The 17,956-nt window shown below is 39.7% G+C and overlaps 1 protein-coding gene across 2 annotated transcripts in view; it reads left to right on the forward strand.

Moving 5' to 3' along the window:
• The window catches only part of FGFR3 (fibroblast growth factor receptor 3), a 76,628-nt gene extending 59,109 nt beyond the window's left edge, over positions 1–17,519 (forward strand). For both annotated transcript variants that reach the window (XM_075856959.1, XM_075856966.1), the window contains exons 12-18: positions 222–332; positions 3,465–3,655; positions 6,549–6,671; positions 7,429–7,499; positions 11,785–11,922; positions 12,620–12,725; positions 14,281–17,519. In XM_075856959.1, the coding sequence (XP_075713074.1) occupies positions 222–332; positions 3,465–3,655; positions 6,549–6,671; positions 7,429–7,499; positions 11,785–11,922; positions 12,620–12,725; positions 14,281–14,445 (905 nt within the window). In that variant the 3' untranslated portion in view covers positions 14,446–17,519. The remainder of the gene's footprint in view (positions 1–221; positions 333–3,464; positions 3,656–6,548; positions 6,672–7,428; positions 7,500–11,784; positions 11,923–12,619; positions 12,726–14,280) is intronic.
• The last annotated feature ends 437 nt before the right edge of the window (positions 17,520–17,956 follow it).

Consider the following 17,956-nt stretch of genomic DNA (forward strand, 5'->3'; position numbering starts at 1 on the left):
TGCACATCACCACAGAAATGGTCAACTGTGGGATTGAACGTTCTGTAGAGGTTCTCCAGAACATTGTCGTTAATTCTTTGACAATTTCTTTATCCCAGTCCATTCTGCAGCCATGCAGATCACCAAATATCTTACGATAAATACTGTAATGTGGCCATGGCTCTTTACTCCATATTTACTCCATGTCTTCAATATAATGTGCTCTCTTGCCTGGTTTGTAGATGATGCCACTGATAAAGACCTCTCAGACCTGGTGTCTGAAATGGAAATGATGAAGATGATTGGAAAGCATAAAAATATCATCAATCTCCTGGGTGCCTGCACACAAGATGGTACGTTTCTCTAGATTACTTGGAAGAATATATGTGATAAGCATGGGTTAACTTAAAATGTTTGACTTATTTTTGTATTTTCGATTTTTGGTAAGTAAAATTATTTTCACCTTCAGATGATCTGTCGGGGGAAATTAGATATTTAGTTATCATTTTATATCATGGTAATGTCTCAAGAGAAAGCCATGACCTTTTTAGAAAGGTCGAATTGCATATTCTGTGGAGTTATCAAATCGACCCAGCCGCCAAATGACGTCACCGGCTCTAGGATATACCATCAAAAGGGTTCTCTAGAATCTAGGACCTGTAGTTAATGGATCACGGCTAACTTCTTAACATACTCTATTAAAATTCGTGAATCCAAGGGGTGAGGTTTATCTTTTGATACAAGAGGCTTACCTATGGATGGGATACATGGATATATCCCCTTTATAAAGTAGGCTTATCAACCCCTTTAACTTTACCTGATCCCAGTGACTAGAAATGCTTCTATAGCTAAATCCACTGAACCAAAAAGTTCCAAAAATCAACCATTCAGAGTTCCTTATCAATCAATAGAAAAAGCAATGAACCTTCCCGTGGCATTGGCGTCTTCCTGTACTACCAGTGTGGCTGCCTGAACTTCTTAGAAGCACTTTGCTCTGCTTTTCGATAAATGATGCGTAATAAAATACATTCTGTACTACAAAAATAACATCAGTAATAAATTACCTTATCCGAGCAGCAGCCGCTTCATGATGAGGTACAGGCTTTAGGAAAAATGTGGCAGAACATGGATTTCAGTGCCAAAGAGCAAGTAATGTTGAAGTGAGTAGACAATAGTAATGGGCAAAAAATATGTCATCACCCCCCCCCCTTCCCCCTCCTCCAGGAAACCAAATAATCAGGAACATCTCAAACGGGGTGATATCGGAGTAGATGGACTCAGTAGTAGTTTGCTTGCACATATTGTAACCAAATATGAAACCATTTGGAACAAGTGTGGCACTTAAAGAGGATCTGTCACTAGTTTATTAATTCCCTATCTCCTAACTAATCTAATAGGCGCTATGATGCTGATCACTACAGTGTGATTTTTTTTTTTTTTTTCAAAAACATTTATTATTTGCAAAGTTCTGTGCTTTTTTTTTTTTTTTATATATATGCTAATTTGGTTATACTTGCCAAATGGGAGGTGACTTTTTTTTTTATTTTTTTTTTATTTTTTTCCACCCCACTCTGGGTGGTATAATGCTGATTGGACAACGTCATACAGAAAACACCGTGTAATCCTATAGTATACAGCTTCCATTCCTGACTGTGTTTTCAGCTGGTGATCGCTCTGGTTGCTAGAACTGCGATCCTGGTGCCTTATGAAAGATTAGAATCTCCTCTTTCATATTCCACCAGAACCACTGTTCTAGGTTGTCCACAGCTGGAGATATGGCTTTTTTTAAGTGATCCCCTTTCCCTCCAGCCTCAGTCTCTCACACTGTGTGAAGCAGCTTCATGCTGATAGGACGGCGTCAGAGGCTATGAGCAGGCTCCACCCCAGGAGAATCGCTGCTGTTACCTCCCACTTGTCTAGTATAGCCTCATTTGCATATTTAGAAAAAAAGCTCATAACTTTTAAAATAATAAATGTTTTGGGACACTATTTTCACTAGCATTATCAGTGTGACAACGCCTATTAGATTAAAGGGGTTTTCTCATAAAGGACATTTATGACATATCCACAGGATGTCAAATAGATGAGAGTCCTACCTCTGGGACTCGCATCTATCTTTAGAACGGGGCCCCATAAACCCTGCTCTAGTTTTTTGTGCTCACGCTAACTCCCGGCCACTTGCTGATTACATGGTTGGGAGTTACGGAAACCGCGTAGTTCGCTGAGCTACACGGTTTCCATAACTCTCATAGAACTGAATAGTAGTTACGGAAACCGCGTAGCTCACATGCGACGCTTCTTCCGTAAGTGCCACTCACTACTATGGGGGTTACGGAAACTGCGTAGATCAGCGAACTACGTGGTTTCCGTAACTTCCGACCATGTAATCAGCAAGTGGCCGGGAGTCAGCGTGAGCACAAAAAGCTAGAGCAGGGATTAGGGTGCCCTGTTGTAGAGATAGGTGGGACCTTCATCTATCTAATATTTATGACATATCCTGTGGATATGTCCTAAATGTCCTTCATGGGAAAATCAGATTAGGCATTACTAAACTAGTGACAGATCCTCTTTTTAAAGGGGTTCTCCGCTTTGGATAATCCCTGTTTGTCTTGACAATAAAATGATCATAAAGTGTCTGCTGGATTACCAGCGATCAGCTGTAATCTGTCGGGAAACCTGGAGTAAGTGTTCAATTTCCCTGCAGAGCCACCACAGGGGAAATTATGTATTACATGGGGCCCATAGAAATCAACGGGTTGTCTGTGTAATGTAGGACCGGAAGGGTCCTCCAGAGCGCGAGAGATGCTATTTGTAACTGCTCTCTGTTTTGGCCAAGAGAGGAGGATCCTGAACAGAGAAACTCCCTCTAACTCTGAATTCCCTAATGGGGTATATAAAACTGGGTTTTCTAAATCAGACAACATATATCCATTCTCTGCTCCAAGTTTTCCTGTTGGTACGCAGATCGCACGCAACTAACTGTGTTCCTATTTGTTTACCCCTTGTTCTGATTATTTTATGTCTTGAAAACGCATCATTTCATGCTACCTATTGAAAGAGCCTAAAACAAGCCTGTGTAACCTAGAAAAGGAGTCTCTTATACAGCAGATACCATTTCCTTTGACCACTTAGTACATGTACCGAATTGATTTTGTTTTCGAGGTGCCTAGCAATCGTCTGGTTCCTGACAATGGTCTCAAATGGGTTGTCATCATGACAAGCACTTTATATGCTGAAGCCAACCCAGCTGTGTAGTACCACCTATATAGTATTGTATTATATGCCAGCCTTTCAAATACAGCACCTTTCTGCTTTTGGCTAACAGAGGGTAGTCCCAAATGGACTATGCATATTTATAAAATCCTATAGATTGGTATTTGGTTTATAGATCCTGCCGGGATTCTATAAACTTTACCGGATGGATAGGTTATTCATGAGCTGCAAGATTGGTAATGTGTTTTTTTCCTTTTTATTCTTTATTGTAGGTCCTCTCTACGTCTTGGTGGAGTATGCATCCAAAGGGAATCTAAGGGAGTATTTAAGGGCTCGTCGTCCTCCTGGGATGGACTATTCATTTGATACATGCAAGATTCCAGCTGAGCAGCTCACTTTCAAGGATTTGGTTTCCTGTGCTTACCAGGTCGCCCGCGGCATGGAATACCTAGCGTCTCAAAAAGTGAGTTTAAAATAAATATATATATATAATGTGTGTTGTAGTAGGTTGAACTGAAGTCCCATGTAAAAACATTGACACAACATCATGCCTGATGGAAACCATCAACGGAAACCGAACGCTCATGTGAACAGGCCCTTAGTTTAATATTTTTTTTTCGAAAACAAATTTTGCTCATTTTTGTTTTTTTCTTGTGTTTTTGATTTATATATTTTTTGGTTTGGTTTGTCCACCTTGAGGTAGAGGGGGGAGGGTTTGCGGATGTAGCAGTGAGGAGTGTCACCCGAGATCAGGCATGTTGTGTCAATGTTTTTACATAGGACTTCAGTGCAACCTGCTACATTATCACAATACACAAAAAAAAGTTGCAGCCCTAAAGAACTAAATAACAAACCCCTCTCTGCTACATCTGTACCTTGCACTGGCCTCTGCTTCCGTGAAATAATCCATTCTTTTCTTCATATCATTGTCTCTCTGGGGCATCTAAGTTATATTAAGCGCTTGTCATCCACACCCCTGTTAGTTAATGAAGGGATCACTCTCACTCCAGCGCTCGCCATACACAAACAATGGGCAATGTTTTGCATGTGCAGCTGAATCATTCTAATAATGAAAGCGAACGGTACGGTGGGATGTCAGCAGTTCATTCATCTCTAAAACGCTCCCCTGATGATCCTGCTGATAAACAGACCCCCCAACAATAGTCTCGTATAGTCCGCACGGTGTCCCTGGCCGGGGCTGATGCAGTATGAAGAGGGGGGGGGGGTGTTCCATTATCTTTGTCCTCCGCCGGGGTACACAGCAGGGACAGAATGAAAGCCTGGGACATCTTTCGCTTACACATTCTGTCGGTGGCTTTGTATATCAGAACTCTGCAGCACCAGATGCTTCAGGCAACGCTCATTGTGCAGGGTGTCAATACTGGATGACTTCTACCTTAACCTACATCATAGCGAACTTTAAAGACCCTGTTCACACTGAGTTTTTTGCAGGCAGAAAATTCTGCCTCAAAATTCAGTTCGGAATTATGAGGCAGATTTTGATCTGCCTTCATGCCTTTTGTCGTGTTTTTTTAGGCGTTTTTCGCTCGCGCCCATTGAGCGCCGCGGGCAAAAACGCAGCGAAATACGCTTTCTTCCTCCCAGTGATGTCAAAGGGGGGTCAGAGGCGTAAACGCCCGAAGATAGGGAAAAAAACATTTTTGGGCACGTTTTCCGACGCGGTTTCCACGTGTAAAAAAAACGTGTAAGAAAACTCAGTGTGAACTGACCCTAAAAGTAACGGGTTTCTAGATTATTATTTTTTTTTCTCTAACACTTTTGAGGGTCTTTCGGGAACAACATTTTTACTTTTGAAATGCACTGTGAGATTGTAGGGATCGGGATGTGGTTACTCAGTATTCTTATCTAAAAGAAGCACATCTACAGATGTAGCAGAGCTGAGATTTGTCATTTAACACGATTTATGGCTATCCAGTGAGGGGACAGAGTGTTGTCCGCTGTACATTAAAGGTCAAGGCCACTTACTAACCCCCTTGAGCCATAACAAATTTGGGTAACCGATAATGGAGAGTGCTCAAAGGCACCACGGGATTTGAAGGACCCTCATTCTGTGATAGGTGGGTGTCCCAGCAGTGGAATCCTCGCCCATCAGACTTCCTAAAGATTATACCATAAATGTGTAGTACACCTTTAAGGTGGGTTACAAGGGACTATGAAACTGGACCCACACCTTTTAGCAAGTGACCTTAGGGCAGTACACTTCAGGTGTGATTTATGGGTTTACATAGGACTGCAGTTAAACCTACCAAGTAATCTTAACTAGGTGAGTTCTCATAATGCACTGGCAGAGTAGAGATGAATTTGTCACTTAACATAATTTGCACTGTTTGGCTCTACACATTCTTCCATATGAATAGGGCACGTACATAAGATCCATGTGGATGTATCTAGAGTCTCTGACAAATTCACTCCACCATTACAGCAGTATAGAAGCCCTGTAATATTTCATTACTAAACTGCGCCATCTAGAGGTTAAAAAAACAAGCTTCAGCATTTTCTACTGTAGCTGTTTTTTGGATACTTAATCAATGGTTTCCAACCTGTGGCTCTCCAGTTGTTGGTGAACTACTAGTCTCAGCGTGCCATGATAGCCGCAGGTTGGGCAAGATTTGGGTTGTGTTGGGGAGAAATACTTATTATCCCATATTTTCTGACATATTCGAGTATTTCTGATTGATGACCTGATTCTTACATTCAGGCCTCCTCTTTGTTGGCGTTAATGAGACTTGAGTTTTTGTGTGGTTGATTATATATAATTAAATTGAAGGGTGTGTATACTTTTGCAACCATAATTTTTAAGTTCCCAAATGCTGCTAAAATGAAAATAATGAAGGACCCTTGAAAATAGACCTGATAAAGTATCCTACGGCTTTGTGTATACAGCTACTATGCAAATCTATGTGTCTCCATAACTACAGGCTAAAAACAAACCCTGCATAGCCTGGTCCTGCGCTCATGTCCTCCCCCCCCACTCCCACTTTACACCGGTAAGGAGGGCACTGATGTAATGGGGTAAATCATGACTGCAGGATCAGACTACACTGGGTTTGTTAGTAGTCTGTAACCATGGATACACATAGGAGCTGTATACACAAAACGGTGGGAGATCTTCAATCAAGACTATTTTCAAAGTTGCTTAATCTTTTATTTTATGTGCATTGGGAAAATAAAAACATTGGTTGCAAAGTACACATACCCCCAGATTTCAGGATGTATATGGTAACAAGATACTCCACATTTATCTAAACGGAGTTGATTATTTTAGCACAGAATTTTTTAAAATTCGTCCCTTTTTTTTTTTACATTTATTTTTTATTTTTTTTCAAACTTTGCAGTGTATTCACCGAGACCTTGCAGCCAGAAATGTTCTAGTTACCGATGATAATGTGATGAAAATTGCAGATTTTGGCTTAGCCAGAGACATTCACAACATAGACTACTACAAAAAGACCACAAATGTGAGTGACCTGCTATATTTGTTTTTGCCCTAGTGTGTCTGCATGCATGTGACCACCAGTGATCGGGAAATTAGATTGTAAGCTCTATAGGTCAGTGACCGTGGAAATGAATATACATTCTGTGTACGGAGCTGCCGATGTTGGCACTGCATAGGCAAAAAAGCTACTTTAAAGGGGTATTCCCATCTTCTAATGTTATGACCTATCACCAGGATGCGCCATAACATTATTGATCGTCGGGGGTCCGATCTCTGGGGCCGCCGATAATCCCGAGATTGAAGTTGATGATGCTTTTTTCTTGCTCCGTTAAAGTGAATGGATGGAGGGAAGCAGGAAAAAACTGTAATAATGAAGGGCCACTACTTAAGGATGGCTTGGGGCCCTGGCAGTTGAACCCCTTCCCCCACCTAGCCATATTCCATCAGTTCTAGTAGGGGGAATTTCATATTGGTTGTCACCCAGCTTTCCTAGTAGCAGATACAGTAGCATTTTTAACTCTTTGAGTGCTTATATTGGCTGGTGATTTCATATAGGGGGATAATATTGGTGGCGTTTTCGGAAAGGATGACCGGCGGCTTCACGGATAATCCCTGTACAGGATGTTGTGAGGTCTCCACTTTAGCCGGGACACAGCTGTAGTCAGCAGTCACCAGTGAAGGTTTTAAAGAGGGGATTAAGAGGGAATATAGGATGGTGCCAGAGTGGCTGCTCCAATGTGCTGATGGTAGTCTGCTTTTTTTTGTCTCTTCAATTACAGGGTCGGCTGCCTGTGAAATGGATGGCTCCAGAAGCATTGTTCGACCGCGTCTACACTCACCAGAGCGATGTGTAAGGATTAACATTCCCCCTCATGAACGCTAATGTGCTCCAGTCCATTCATATAAGCACATTGCCGAGAAAACAAAGCTGATGTCATGTTTTATTAAAGCGTAGATGCGCCATTGAGCACCTTTAACATTTACGTGCAGAAATAATCTACATTCCGGAGCTGTATTCATAATTCTGCAGGATGCGAAGTGAAAATCTTCCAGCGAAACCTGCTGCTTCAGTATCTGCACAAAGATTACTGTGATACTGATTTATATTCTGGGAGCTGCTGGGATTTCCACCAGAAACGATGCAGTATTGTGTCCATCTATATCTATAATGCAGTTGAGTGAATGCTTTATAGAGATGTATGTCAACAAGCTGTCGACAGATTCTAGTAGCAACCAGCAGAATTTGGAATATAGCTCTGGACGATTAGAAAGGCTCTAACTCCAATGATGTTCAAAGGTCACATTACACTCCAAATTAGTGTGCGGTCCCAAATGTGGACTAGTGCTTGAATTGGGGGCAAATATGTCACTGTTTTGAACCAAATAGCAATGAGATGCTATGGGGGAGAAAAGTGGATCTGTTGCCCATGACAAGCAATTGGCTCCAACCTCTCACAGATCCTTTGAAAGATGTAAGCATCGACCTGATTGATTGCTAGGGGGCAAATACTCTGACTTTCCCTTGTGCCGTTTTTGATACATGTTCCCCTATGTGTTGAAATGAATGACCATCTGCCGAGTAAACTTTTTCAAAGACCTGATTTAAATTTTTGTAAAATCCGTTTAATCCTTTAGAATCAGTCATTTTGTTGCCATAGATACCGCTAATATAGATGCGACTGCTTCTTGCTGATTGAATCAGCGGAAATAACTATGTATCCATGGCAGCCTTAATGGGATGTCTGCTGAATAGTCATAAAGAGAATAGACCATTTTATCGAAATATGAAATGTCACAATTAAAGGAATATTCCAGAAAAACTCAAACTACCAATGTTTGCCTGGTATAATGGAACTCCACTGCCCGGGAGGTCTAGTGCCGCCTATATCCTGACCCGGCGCATAGAGCACTAGTCAAGCGCTGTTCTCCAGATATGGATTAGATAGATAGATAGATAGATAGTCGATCGATAGATAGTCGATCGATAGATAGTCGATCGATAGATAGTCGATCGATAGATAGTCGATCGATAGATAGTCGATCGATAGATAGTCGATCGATAGATAGTCGATCGATAGATAGTCGATCGATAGATAGTCGATCGATAGATAGTCGATCGATAGATAGATAGTCGATAGATAGATAGTCGATAGATAGATAGTCGATAGATAGTCAGTCGATAGATAGTCAGTCGATAGATAGTCAGTCGATAGATAGTCAGTCGATAGATAGTCAGTCGATAGATAGTCAGTCGATAGATAGTCAGTCGATAGATAGTCAGTCGATAGATAGTCAGTCGATAGATAGTCAGTCGATAGATAGTCAGTCGATAGATAGACAGTCGATAGATAGACAGTCGATCGATAGACAGTCGATCGATAGACAGTCGATCGATAGACAGTCGATCGATAGACAGTCGATCGATAGACAGTCGATCGATAGACAGTCGATCGATAGACAGTCGATCGATAGACAGTCGATCGATAGACAGTCGATCGATAGACAGTCGATCGATAGACAGTCGATCGATAGACAGTCGATCGATAGACAGTCGATCGATAGACAGTCGATCGATAGACAGTCGATCGATAGACAGTCGATCGATAGACAGTCGATCGATAGACAGTCGATCGATAGACAGTCGATCGATAGACAGTCGATCGATAGACAGTCGATCGATAGACAGTCGATCGATAGACAGTCGATCGATAGACAGTCGATCGATAGACAGTCGATCGATAGACAGTCGATCGATAGACAGTCGATCGATAGACAGTCGATCGATAGACAGTCGATCGATAGACAGTCGATCGATAGACAGTCGATCGATAGACAGTCGATCGATAGACAGTCGATCGATAGACAGTCGATCGATAGACAGTCGATCGATAGACAGTCGATCGATAGACAGTCGATCGATAGACAGTCGATCGATAGACAGTCGATCGATAGACAGTCGATCGATAGACAGTCGATCGATAGACAGTCGATCGATAGACAGTCGATCGATAGACAGTCGATCGATAGACAGTCGATCGATAGACAGTCGATCGATAGACAGTCGATCGATAGACAGTCGATCGATAGACAGTCGATCGATAGACAGTCGATCGATAGACAGTCGATCGATAGACAGTCGATCGATAGACAGTCGATCGATAGACAGTCGATCGATAGACAGTCGATCGATAGACAGTCGATCGATAGACAGTCGATCGATAGACAGTCGATCGATAGACAGTCGATCGATAGACAGTCGATCGATAGACAGTCGATCGATAGACAGTCGATCGATAGACAGTCGATCGATAGACAGTCGATCGATAGACAGTCGATCGATAGACAGTCGATCGATAGACAGTCGATCGATAGACAGTCGATCGATAGACAGTCGATCGATAGACAGTCGATCGATAGACAGTCGATCGATAGACAGTCGATCGATAGACAGTCGATCGATAGACAGTCGATCGATAGACAGTCGATCGATAGACAGTCGATCGATAGACAGTCGATCGATAGACAGTCGATCGATAGACAGTCGATCGATAGACAGTCGATCGATAGACAGTCGATCGATAGACAGTCGATCGATAGACAGTCGATCGATAGACAGTCGATCGATAGACAGTCGATCGATAGACAGTCGATCGATAGACAGTCGATCGATAGACAGTCGATCGATAGACAGTCGATCGATAGACAGTCGATCGATAGACAGTCGATCGATAGACAGTCGATCGATAGACAGTCGATCGATAGACAGTCGATCGATAGGATAGGTGAAATATTGCAGAATAATAATCAGGGCTGACCCAAGGAGTGTGACCTGTGCATCATTCATGCCTTCTTTAGGGGCACCACAGATGGTCTGGCACCCAAGGCTTGTGACCACCACAAATCTTTATATTAATTGTATAGCAGTAAAATGTAGACATTGTGTAGCACTGTTATTAGATTACTTTCTGTATGGAGGGTTTGTGCACTGTATTTGATCATGGTATAGTGGTATTTGCTTAGGCATTGTGTGTCACTGATATTAGATTACTTTGTGTATGGAAATGTTATTTGGTCACTCTACGTTGGTACTTGAGCACGGTGTGGTGGTAGTTATTAAGGCATTGTGTGGCCCTATTAGATTACTTATGTATGGAGATGTTATTTGTGCACTCTGTTGGTACTTGAGCATGGTATGGCGGTATTATTTGAGCACTATGGCGGTATGTGAGCACGGTGTGGTGACACTTACTTGGCCATTGTGTGACACTATTAGATTACTTTATGTATGGAGATGTTATTTGTGCACTGTATGTTGGTATTTCAGCTCTGTATGGTGGTATTTACTACTTAGGCACTGTACAGTATATTATTTTTGCCGTTTATGGTTGTGGAGGTATTGTGTAGCATTATTTAGGCACTGTGGGCAATTATTTGGCCACCATATGGTCTGTCACTTATAATTGGGCACTGTATGGTTTATTTGTACACTCTAGGACTGTACACCAGCAATAGGTACCACACAGGGCATCATCCGATGTAAGGCCGGTCCCTATAATAATGATCGATGCCCACAACTATGAGTAAAATGTCTACTCAAAAGAGGACTGATGGTCAAGATAATGCTCAGCCCTTCTATACAGAGGGGGAAGCCATTCTATCATTGTATAGTTGCCAGCAGTCTGTATTTTCTTGTGATATATTAAATCGTCTTATCTCAAATTATTTTCTGTCCGCTCTCATACCAGTAGTTATAATCTACAGGTCGGTATCATTCATGCCCGGCAGCGCTCTATTTCAGCATGGCCTGTTTGTGCATGAATAATTTGATTTGTTCCATTCATTGGACTCTTTACAAAGGGGTTTGGGGGTAATGGATGAGCTGTCATTCCTGTGATTAAATACTCGTTTCAGGTTTAGACGTGGTGCCCGGCATATTTTTTTTTCTTTTTCTGCAAATGAGCGGGATCAGCAGAGATCTCCAACTAAACAAGTAAAATGGCCCTGGCAATTAGTTGTACTAGTGTTAGCTGTGCATGGCTGCACATGAATGCCCTACACCCTTCTCCCCAAACAATGTGTTCTGCTGCAGAATCCCTTGTGAATATTTAATTTTTTCTTTGTTTTTCTTTCCCCAGATGGTCATTCGGAGTGCTTCTCTGGGAGATCTTTACATTGGGGGGCTCTCCATACCCTGGGATCCCAGTAGAGGAACTGTTTAAGCTCTTAAAGGAAGGTCATCGGATGGATAAACCAGCCAATTGCACGCACGAGCTGTGAGTTCCCGGACTGATGTCTTCATCCACTGAATGACTTTCTTTTTAGGCAATATGTGATTCTTCAGAATGATGGAACCATTACGTACCATAGCGGCAGCCCATGCGGTTGCTACGGGGTTCATTGAGAGGGGGGACCCATTCCAAGTTAGTCTCGTCCCAATCTAATTAATAGATGTGGAATGGGAGCACCAAGACCTCCTGCCCCGGGGGATTATAAGTGTGGTGGTATCAGACAGAACTTCGATTGGGGCAAAATTGTTATCTTTGCTTTGGGGTCCCTGTCCTCTATGTACGCCATTTGATGGAACCCATGTTCGAAACAGAAGAAGTGTGTATGAGGCTGATACTGGGGTTTTCTCGGTGCCATTTAGAGATGTATCACCTGTGTATGTACCTTCCCTTGATGACAGTGGTAGCTTACATCCGTAACCGGTAGAAGCTGTCCCCACAAAGGTCTCCATTGTGTTGACTAGCCCAAGTAATGGTCCTCTCCTATTTAACTCCGAGACCCTAAACAATTATCATCCCAAGTTCTCAATTCAAGGACTAACACGTGGGACAAATGGAAGAGTAAAGATGACAATCTCACCAACAAGACATGTCTACTCTCGTTCTTTGCGTGGCTGGATTTTATATGTTGTAGTCATGACCGGCCAATGCTTTGTGGATGATCTGTGTTCTCTTGTATTCTCAGATACATGATTATGAGAGAGTGCTGGCATGCTGTCCCATCACAAAGACCAACATTCAAGCAACTTGTTGAAGACCTAGACCGTGCTCTTACTGTCACATCTACTGATGTAAGTTGTATTTTTAATTTTTCATACTACAAATATGTATATAACCCCAATCGACTACTTTATAAACCCGAATGGAGTACCACTACTATTGTTCTTTAACATTCGATTTCAATACAAAGGGTCCCCCAACAATAAACTGATCACAGATTGTCCCATAACTGTGACCCTCCGCAATCGGTTGTAAATCTGTGCAGGAACCCAACAGCAAGAGTTCTATCCTGCAGCGCCTCTACAGGAGAAAAAGAGCATAACACAGTGCCCAGTATTCTGTTTGGAGGACCCAGCACATCCATACATTATATAGAGTGTAAGACGCGTCTTGAATTGGGGAATCCCAATCTATTAACTCAAATTGAAGATTGGCTTTCTAAACCAGACATTGCTTTTAAATACAGAAACTCTTGTTTGGTTTCCTAGGATCTTAAATTGTGGCCTCATGGTCACACCAGGTTTATTCCTGACATGTCATATTAAACCTATCATGTCAAAACTGAATATATTGCTAAATTATAATACTAATAAATTATGGTGTGTTAGGCTCACCAAACCCGCCGTTTTTGCTGGGACCGGCCAACCATCTAATGTGTATGGCTTCGTACCGATTCTCGGGGAAGAGAGAGGTGGGGCATGTTGAATTACAACATACCTGATCTTTTTGCCACTATTGGGTAAGCTAGTCTGGCAGCGGCTTTCTCGCGGAGATCACGTGCACACTCTGCCTAGCCGAGCATTTATGTGAATGGGGGAGTCGGGTGGAATAGCTGTCAGCCGAACAGGCGTTCGTTCGGCCGGCGGCCATCTAAAATGTATGGCCAGCCTTCGTGAAGGGGTCTAAACGCCACCTTTAGCCCGAGTGGTCTGAGTTCAATGTTTCCTTGTCGGGAACAACACACTACTGTATAGTATATGTATCTAGCCCTGATCCTACTACTTGCATTACACTACCACAGCATTACTTGCTCTCTGTAAATAGTCTACAATCTTTATTTGTGTGGAGGTAGGCTACAGGCCCCCATCATAGAATTCCCCCAGCCTCCGTTACACAAAGACCCTCTGTGCAGTGACTGGGACACCTTGTTTCCTTACTCGTAATTGAAGCAATTTGTGCGAATGAATGACGTGACTTTGAAAACTCCTCTGTGCATTACACTGTCAGGATGATGTGCGCCATCACGGAGCTCTGAATGCTTTCTAAGAAAATCACATCACCAAAGAGGTAGTTATCTGATCTGAGGAGGAGTAGAGAAAGTTATTTAACACACAGAATTAAAAAAAATAAAAATAAAAGTTAATAAAATAATACAGAACTATAATAATAAATATATTATATTCTTTGTATTTGAGTATTTCTTATTATTTTATTTAAATTTGTATATATTACATTTTTTTTTATTATTCATTTATGTTTTTGTTAAATAGTATATGTATATTCTAAATGGCGTACGCTGTCATCGAGTGGCCAAACTAATTGAATTAGAAGAATTTTTATATATAGATATATATAATTTTGAATGCATTTTAATCCTTTTTTTTAATTTTATTTTTTTCGTTTCAGGAGTACCTCGACCTCTCTGTGCCATTTGAACAGTATTCACCAGCGTGCCAGGACAGTCACAGCACTTGTTCATCAGGAGACGACTCAGTCTTTGCACATGATATTCTTCCGGATGAGGTCTGTCTTCCTAAGCACCAGCAATATAACTGCATCATCAGAACATGACTTTAAGCCGGACACCCAGGAGGAATGTAGACTAGAGGCATATGGACTGGACTGCCCGGTCGTTACAAGGATTTTTTTTTTTTTGAGCCGCATAAATTAATTGCTGTATACGAAGTCATGAAGCACTGTTTGGCCTGAAGAAACTTACCATGTGCCAAGAAAAGAGAAATATATTAAAAATTATATATTTGAAAAGGAGAATATTAACACTAGGGATCCTTGTGCTGTGACCTCTAGTGAACCGCTGATGAGCAACCAATCTGTGCCTGCGATGCTAAAAGAGAATCAAGTACAAAAGAACACACACCAAACTAAAATTCCTGTTTTTTGTTTTTTTACATGTAATACGATGAATGTTTTTGGGGTAAACCTCAAACGCTGTTCTGCTTTTGGGTACCTGAGCTCTGATGCATCAATCATTCCACTGTCTTTCTAAACCAGTTTTGATATTTTTTACATTTTATTTTATCTATTTGCTATTTTTATTTATTTTTAGGTCACATACCCCACTTTTAGGAGCACTCTCATTGTACCACCACCATCCCTTAACAATTACCTGAGCACTTCTAGCAGACCAGAAAGCACATGTTAATGAATATGGGTAAAAGGGCTGATTTTAATTTACAAAAAAATATTTAAAAAAAAAACTAATTCAATAGAGCCCCTAATTCTAGTACAAAGTTTTGAAATCTAAAAATTTGGGGGTTTAAAATTACTATTTATTTATTTAAGTAATATTTTGCAAACTAAATTATACTGTAGCGTTCAGTGGTTGTCACATGTGGTATAAATGGGGGCATGCTTTTATTTGTACGGATGTATAAGGAAACCTTTCTCCTAGGTGAGACTCAGTACATATGGAGGCTGTATAGCTGCGTACTAAAAGAGCCATACAGTCTTCTTGCCAGTTTGCATGAGCCCTAGCTGTCTCCAATTTTATTAGAGACCGTTACAAATATTTACCATTGCTGATTTAAAAAAATTGCATATTTCTAAAAAAATAAATAAAAAATTAAATAAAAAAAAAAATGCAACCTACATAATTGACTACATTTAATTTAGAAATTACAAATTTACCCAAATTTTTTTTTTTTTACAATATTTCTAAATAAAATTTATTACCACCTGTTAATTTTTTTTCTTTACTTTTTTTTTTTAACTAAACCTCAGACACCCCAAAGCAGAACTGTCCAGTCTACTTCAAAATGGTGTGTAACAAAATATAATGTCAATTCTCATGCGTACATTATGTATATAAGAAAATAAAAATTGTATAAAAAAAAAAAACAGTGTTAAAAATCCTGGTTAATAGCATTGCAATTTAGAATGACTCTGATCTCATCAAGAATATCATTTTTATAATGTCAGTTTTGTTTTAAAAATTGTTATTTTTGTTTAACCTGTATATTTGTAAAGTTATTTATAGACTTTATTAACCTATATGAACCCTTTATGCTTACCCTAGGCCTAGCTTTACTGTAAACAACATGCCTACACAGATCTTTAACTTATTAACAGTCCAGAGAATTATATTCTGCTTTTTTATGTTTATCCCAAATTATCTGGAAAAAGAAAATGTACAAAATGTATAGTCCTTTAGCTGCATTATATGATTGTATGTATATATTTGCTGTTTGGTAGAAGAGGACAGCGCAGCAGAGAAAAATTCTTTACAATGGCTTTCAAGAAAAAAAAAAATATTCTAATTTATATTTATCTAATTTTTGCCTTCAGTTACTGTGTGAACCAAGGTCACAATTTTTTATTTTATTTTTTTGTAATTATCGAAAGGGGGAGTGATTGCTGGTCAATAGAAAGTTAGTTCTAATAAGAAGCGATTGTCACATTGCGTGGAATATTCATGTGATTTCTGGTATTGGAGTGCTCATCATTGACCTTGAGAAGAAACCGCAAGGTCATGAACATTATCTGCTTGCATCAAACTTGTTGATACAGTATTTATTTTGTTTCTTGGACTGCATTGAAAAACTTGACTATATTGCAATAAACAAATTTTATAAATTAAGTACTAAAATAATTTGTTTAAAATGTGTTCTACCTAAGGACCCCTGTCTCTCCTTTCCCACCTTGAATGTGAATGTTTTCTTATATTCTCCCTTAGAACAAGACACTTTTTTTTTTTTTTTCTTTTTACTATTAGTTTATCTTTTTTTATTTGTCTTGTTTTATTTCTTTGTTTTTGTATTATTTTTATCTTCATTTTTTCCCCACTTTTTTATTAAATCCTAAATACTATAAAATGACTTTAATGTAGCTTTATATATAATCTCTAAAGCAGTTTACTCTTTCATAGCCGGTCTATAATTCCAGGATATAATATATATATTTTTATTACTACACATAGACTTTACCAGTGTGCCAAATTAGTTTGAATGCACAGAAGAGCTATACAAATGAACTATTGCACCTTTTATAGCCTGATTTTTTATTTTTTTATTTTTTTTTTTTAGAAGAATTATACATTTTGTTGCAGGCAAATATTGTAGAAAGAGCCATGTATTTTTTTATTTTTTTTTATGATTTGTTAATTTTTTTTTTATTTTTTTTCTTCTTTTTATAAAAAAATGTTTTATATCAAACGTCTGCTGTATATACATTCCAACTACCTTACACCCCTCCCCCAGTAATGTAAGAAGAATATGCAAGGCTGTGCATGGAGTGAATTGTCACTAAGAATTATAAATATATGAATATATATATAATTTATTGAGGTTTTTATGAAATGTATTTGTTGTAGAGTTTGAATTAACAATTTTCTTATTGAACATTATATATAGTTTTATAGCAAGAACTCTCTTTGAAATCTAAGTGAAGCTGACTTTTCTTACATTTTTATACTGCTGAATTTGCATTCCACAGGTTTTTCATGGTGTAGCTGGTTTTTTGTTAGAGGAATGGTTTGGTTTTATTTGATTTCAAAATTTTGACCTGACCTGTGCTGCTGGTGTGGGAAGTTGTGGGATAGACACCAAATCAATTATCATTCTGCTTTTGTTAACTTGGCGAAAATTTTACTTTTACAACTTTTACCAAAACAATAAAGCTAAACATGACTTGTTAACGTGTGGACATTCTTACATTAAAATTAGTTCAAAAATAGATCTGCATATTTCTTTTTCAGTTTTTTGTTTTTTTAGATGCATTATTTAACGGTCATAATAACCATGGCAATTATTGTTTTAAAATTGTTTACATATAGCCATAAAAGTGTCCTACCGTTTTATGTATACAGCTCCCATGCAGAGCTATGGGTCTCCATGGTTCTAGAATACTGTATGTAGTGTGATCCTGTAATCATGTGTTAGGGCCCTTTTACATGGGCCAATGATCAGATGAACAATCGCTCTTTTGTTAACTGATCAGATCTTTTATGCGGCCATAAAAATGGGATGTGCGGCTGACCAGACGCTAATGATGGAGGACGAATTACCGTAGTAACGATCGTTCGTTCCCCTGCTTCCGGTCATTGCTCAGTTTACATGGAGATAAA

Source organism: Rhinoderma darwinii, chromosome 1 (assembly GCF_050947455.1).
Source record: "Rhinoderma darwinii isolate aRhiDar2 chromosome 1, aRhiDar2.hap1, whole genome shotgun sequence".
NCBI lineage: Eukaryota > Metazoa > Chordata > Amphibia > Anura > Rhinodermatidae > Rhinoderma > Rhinoderma darwinii.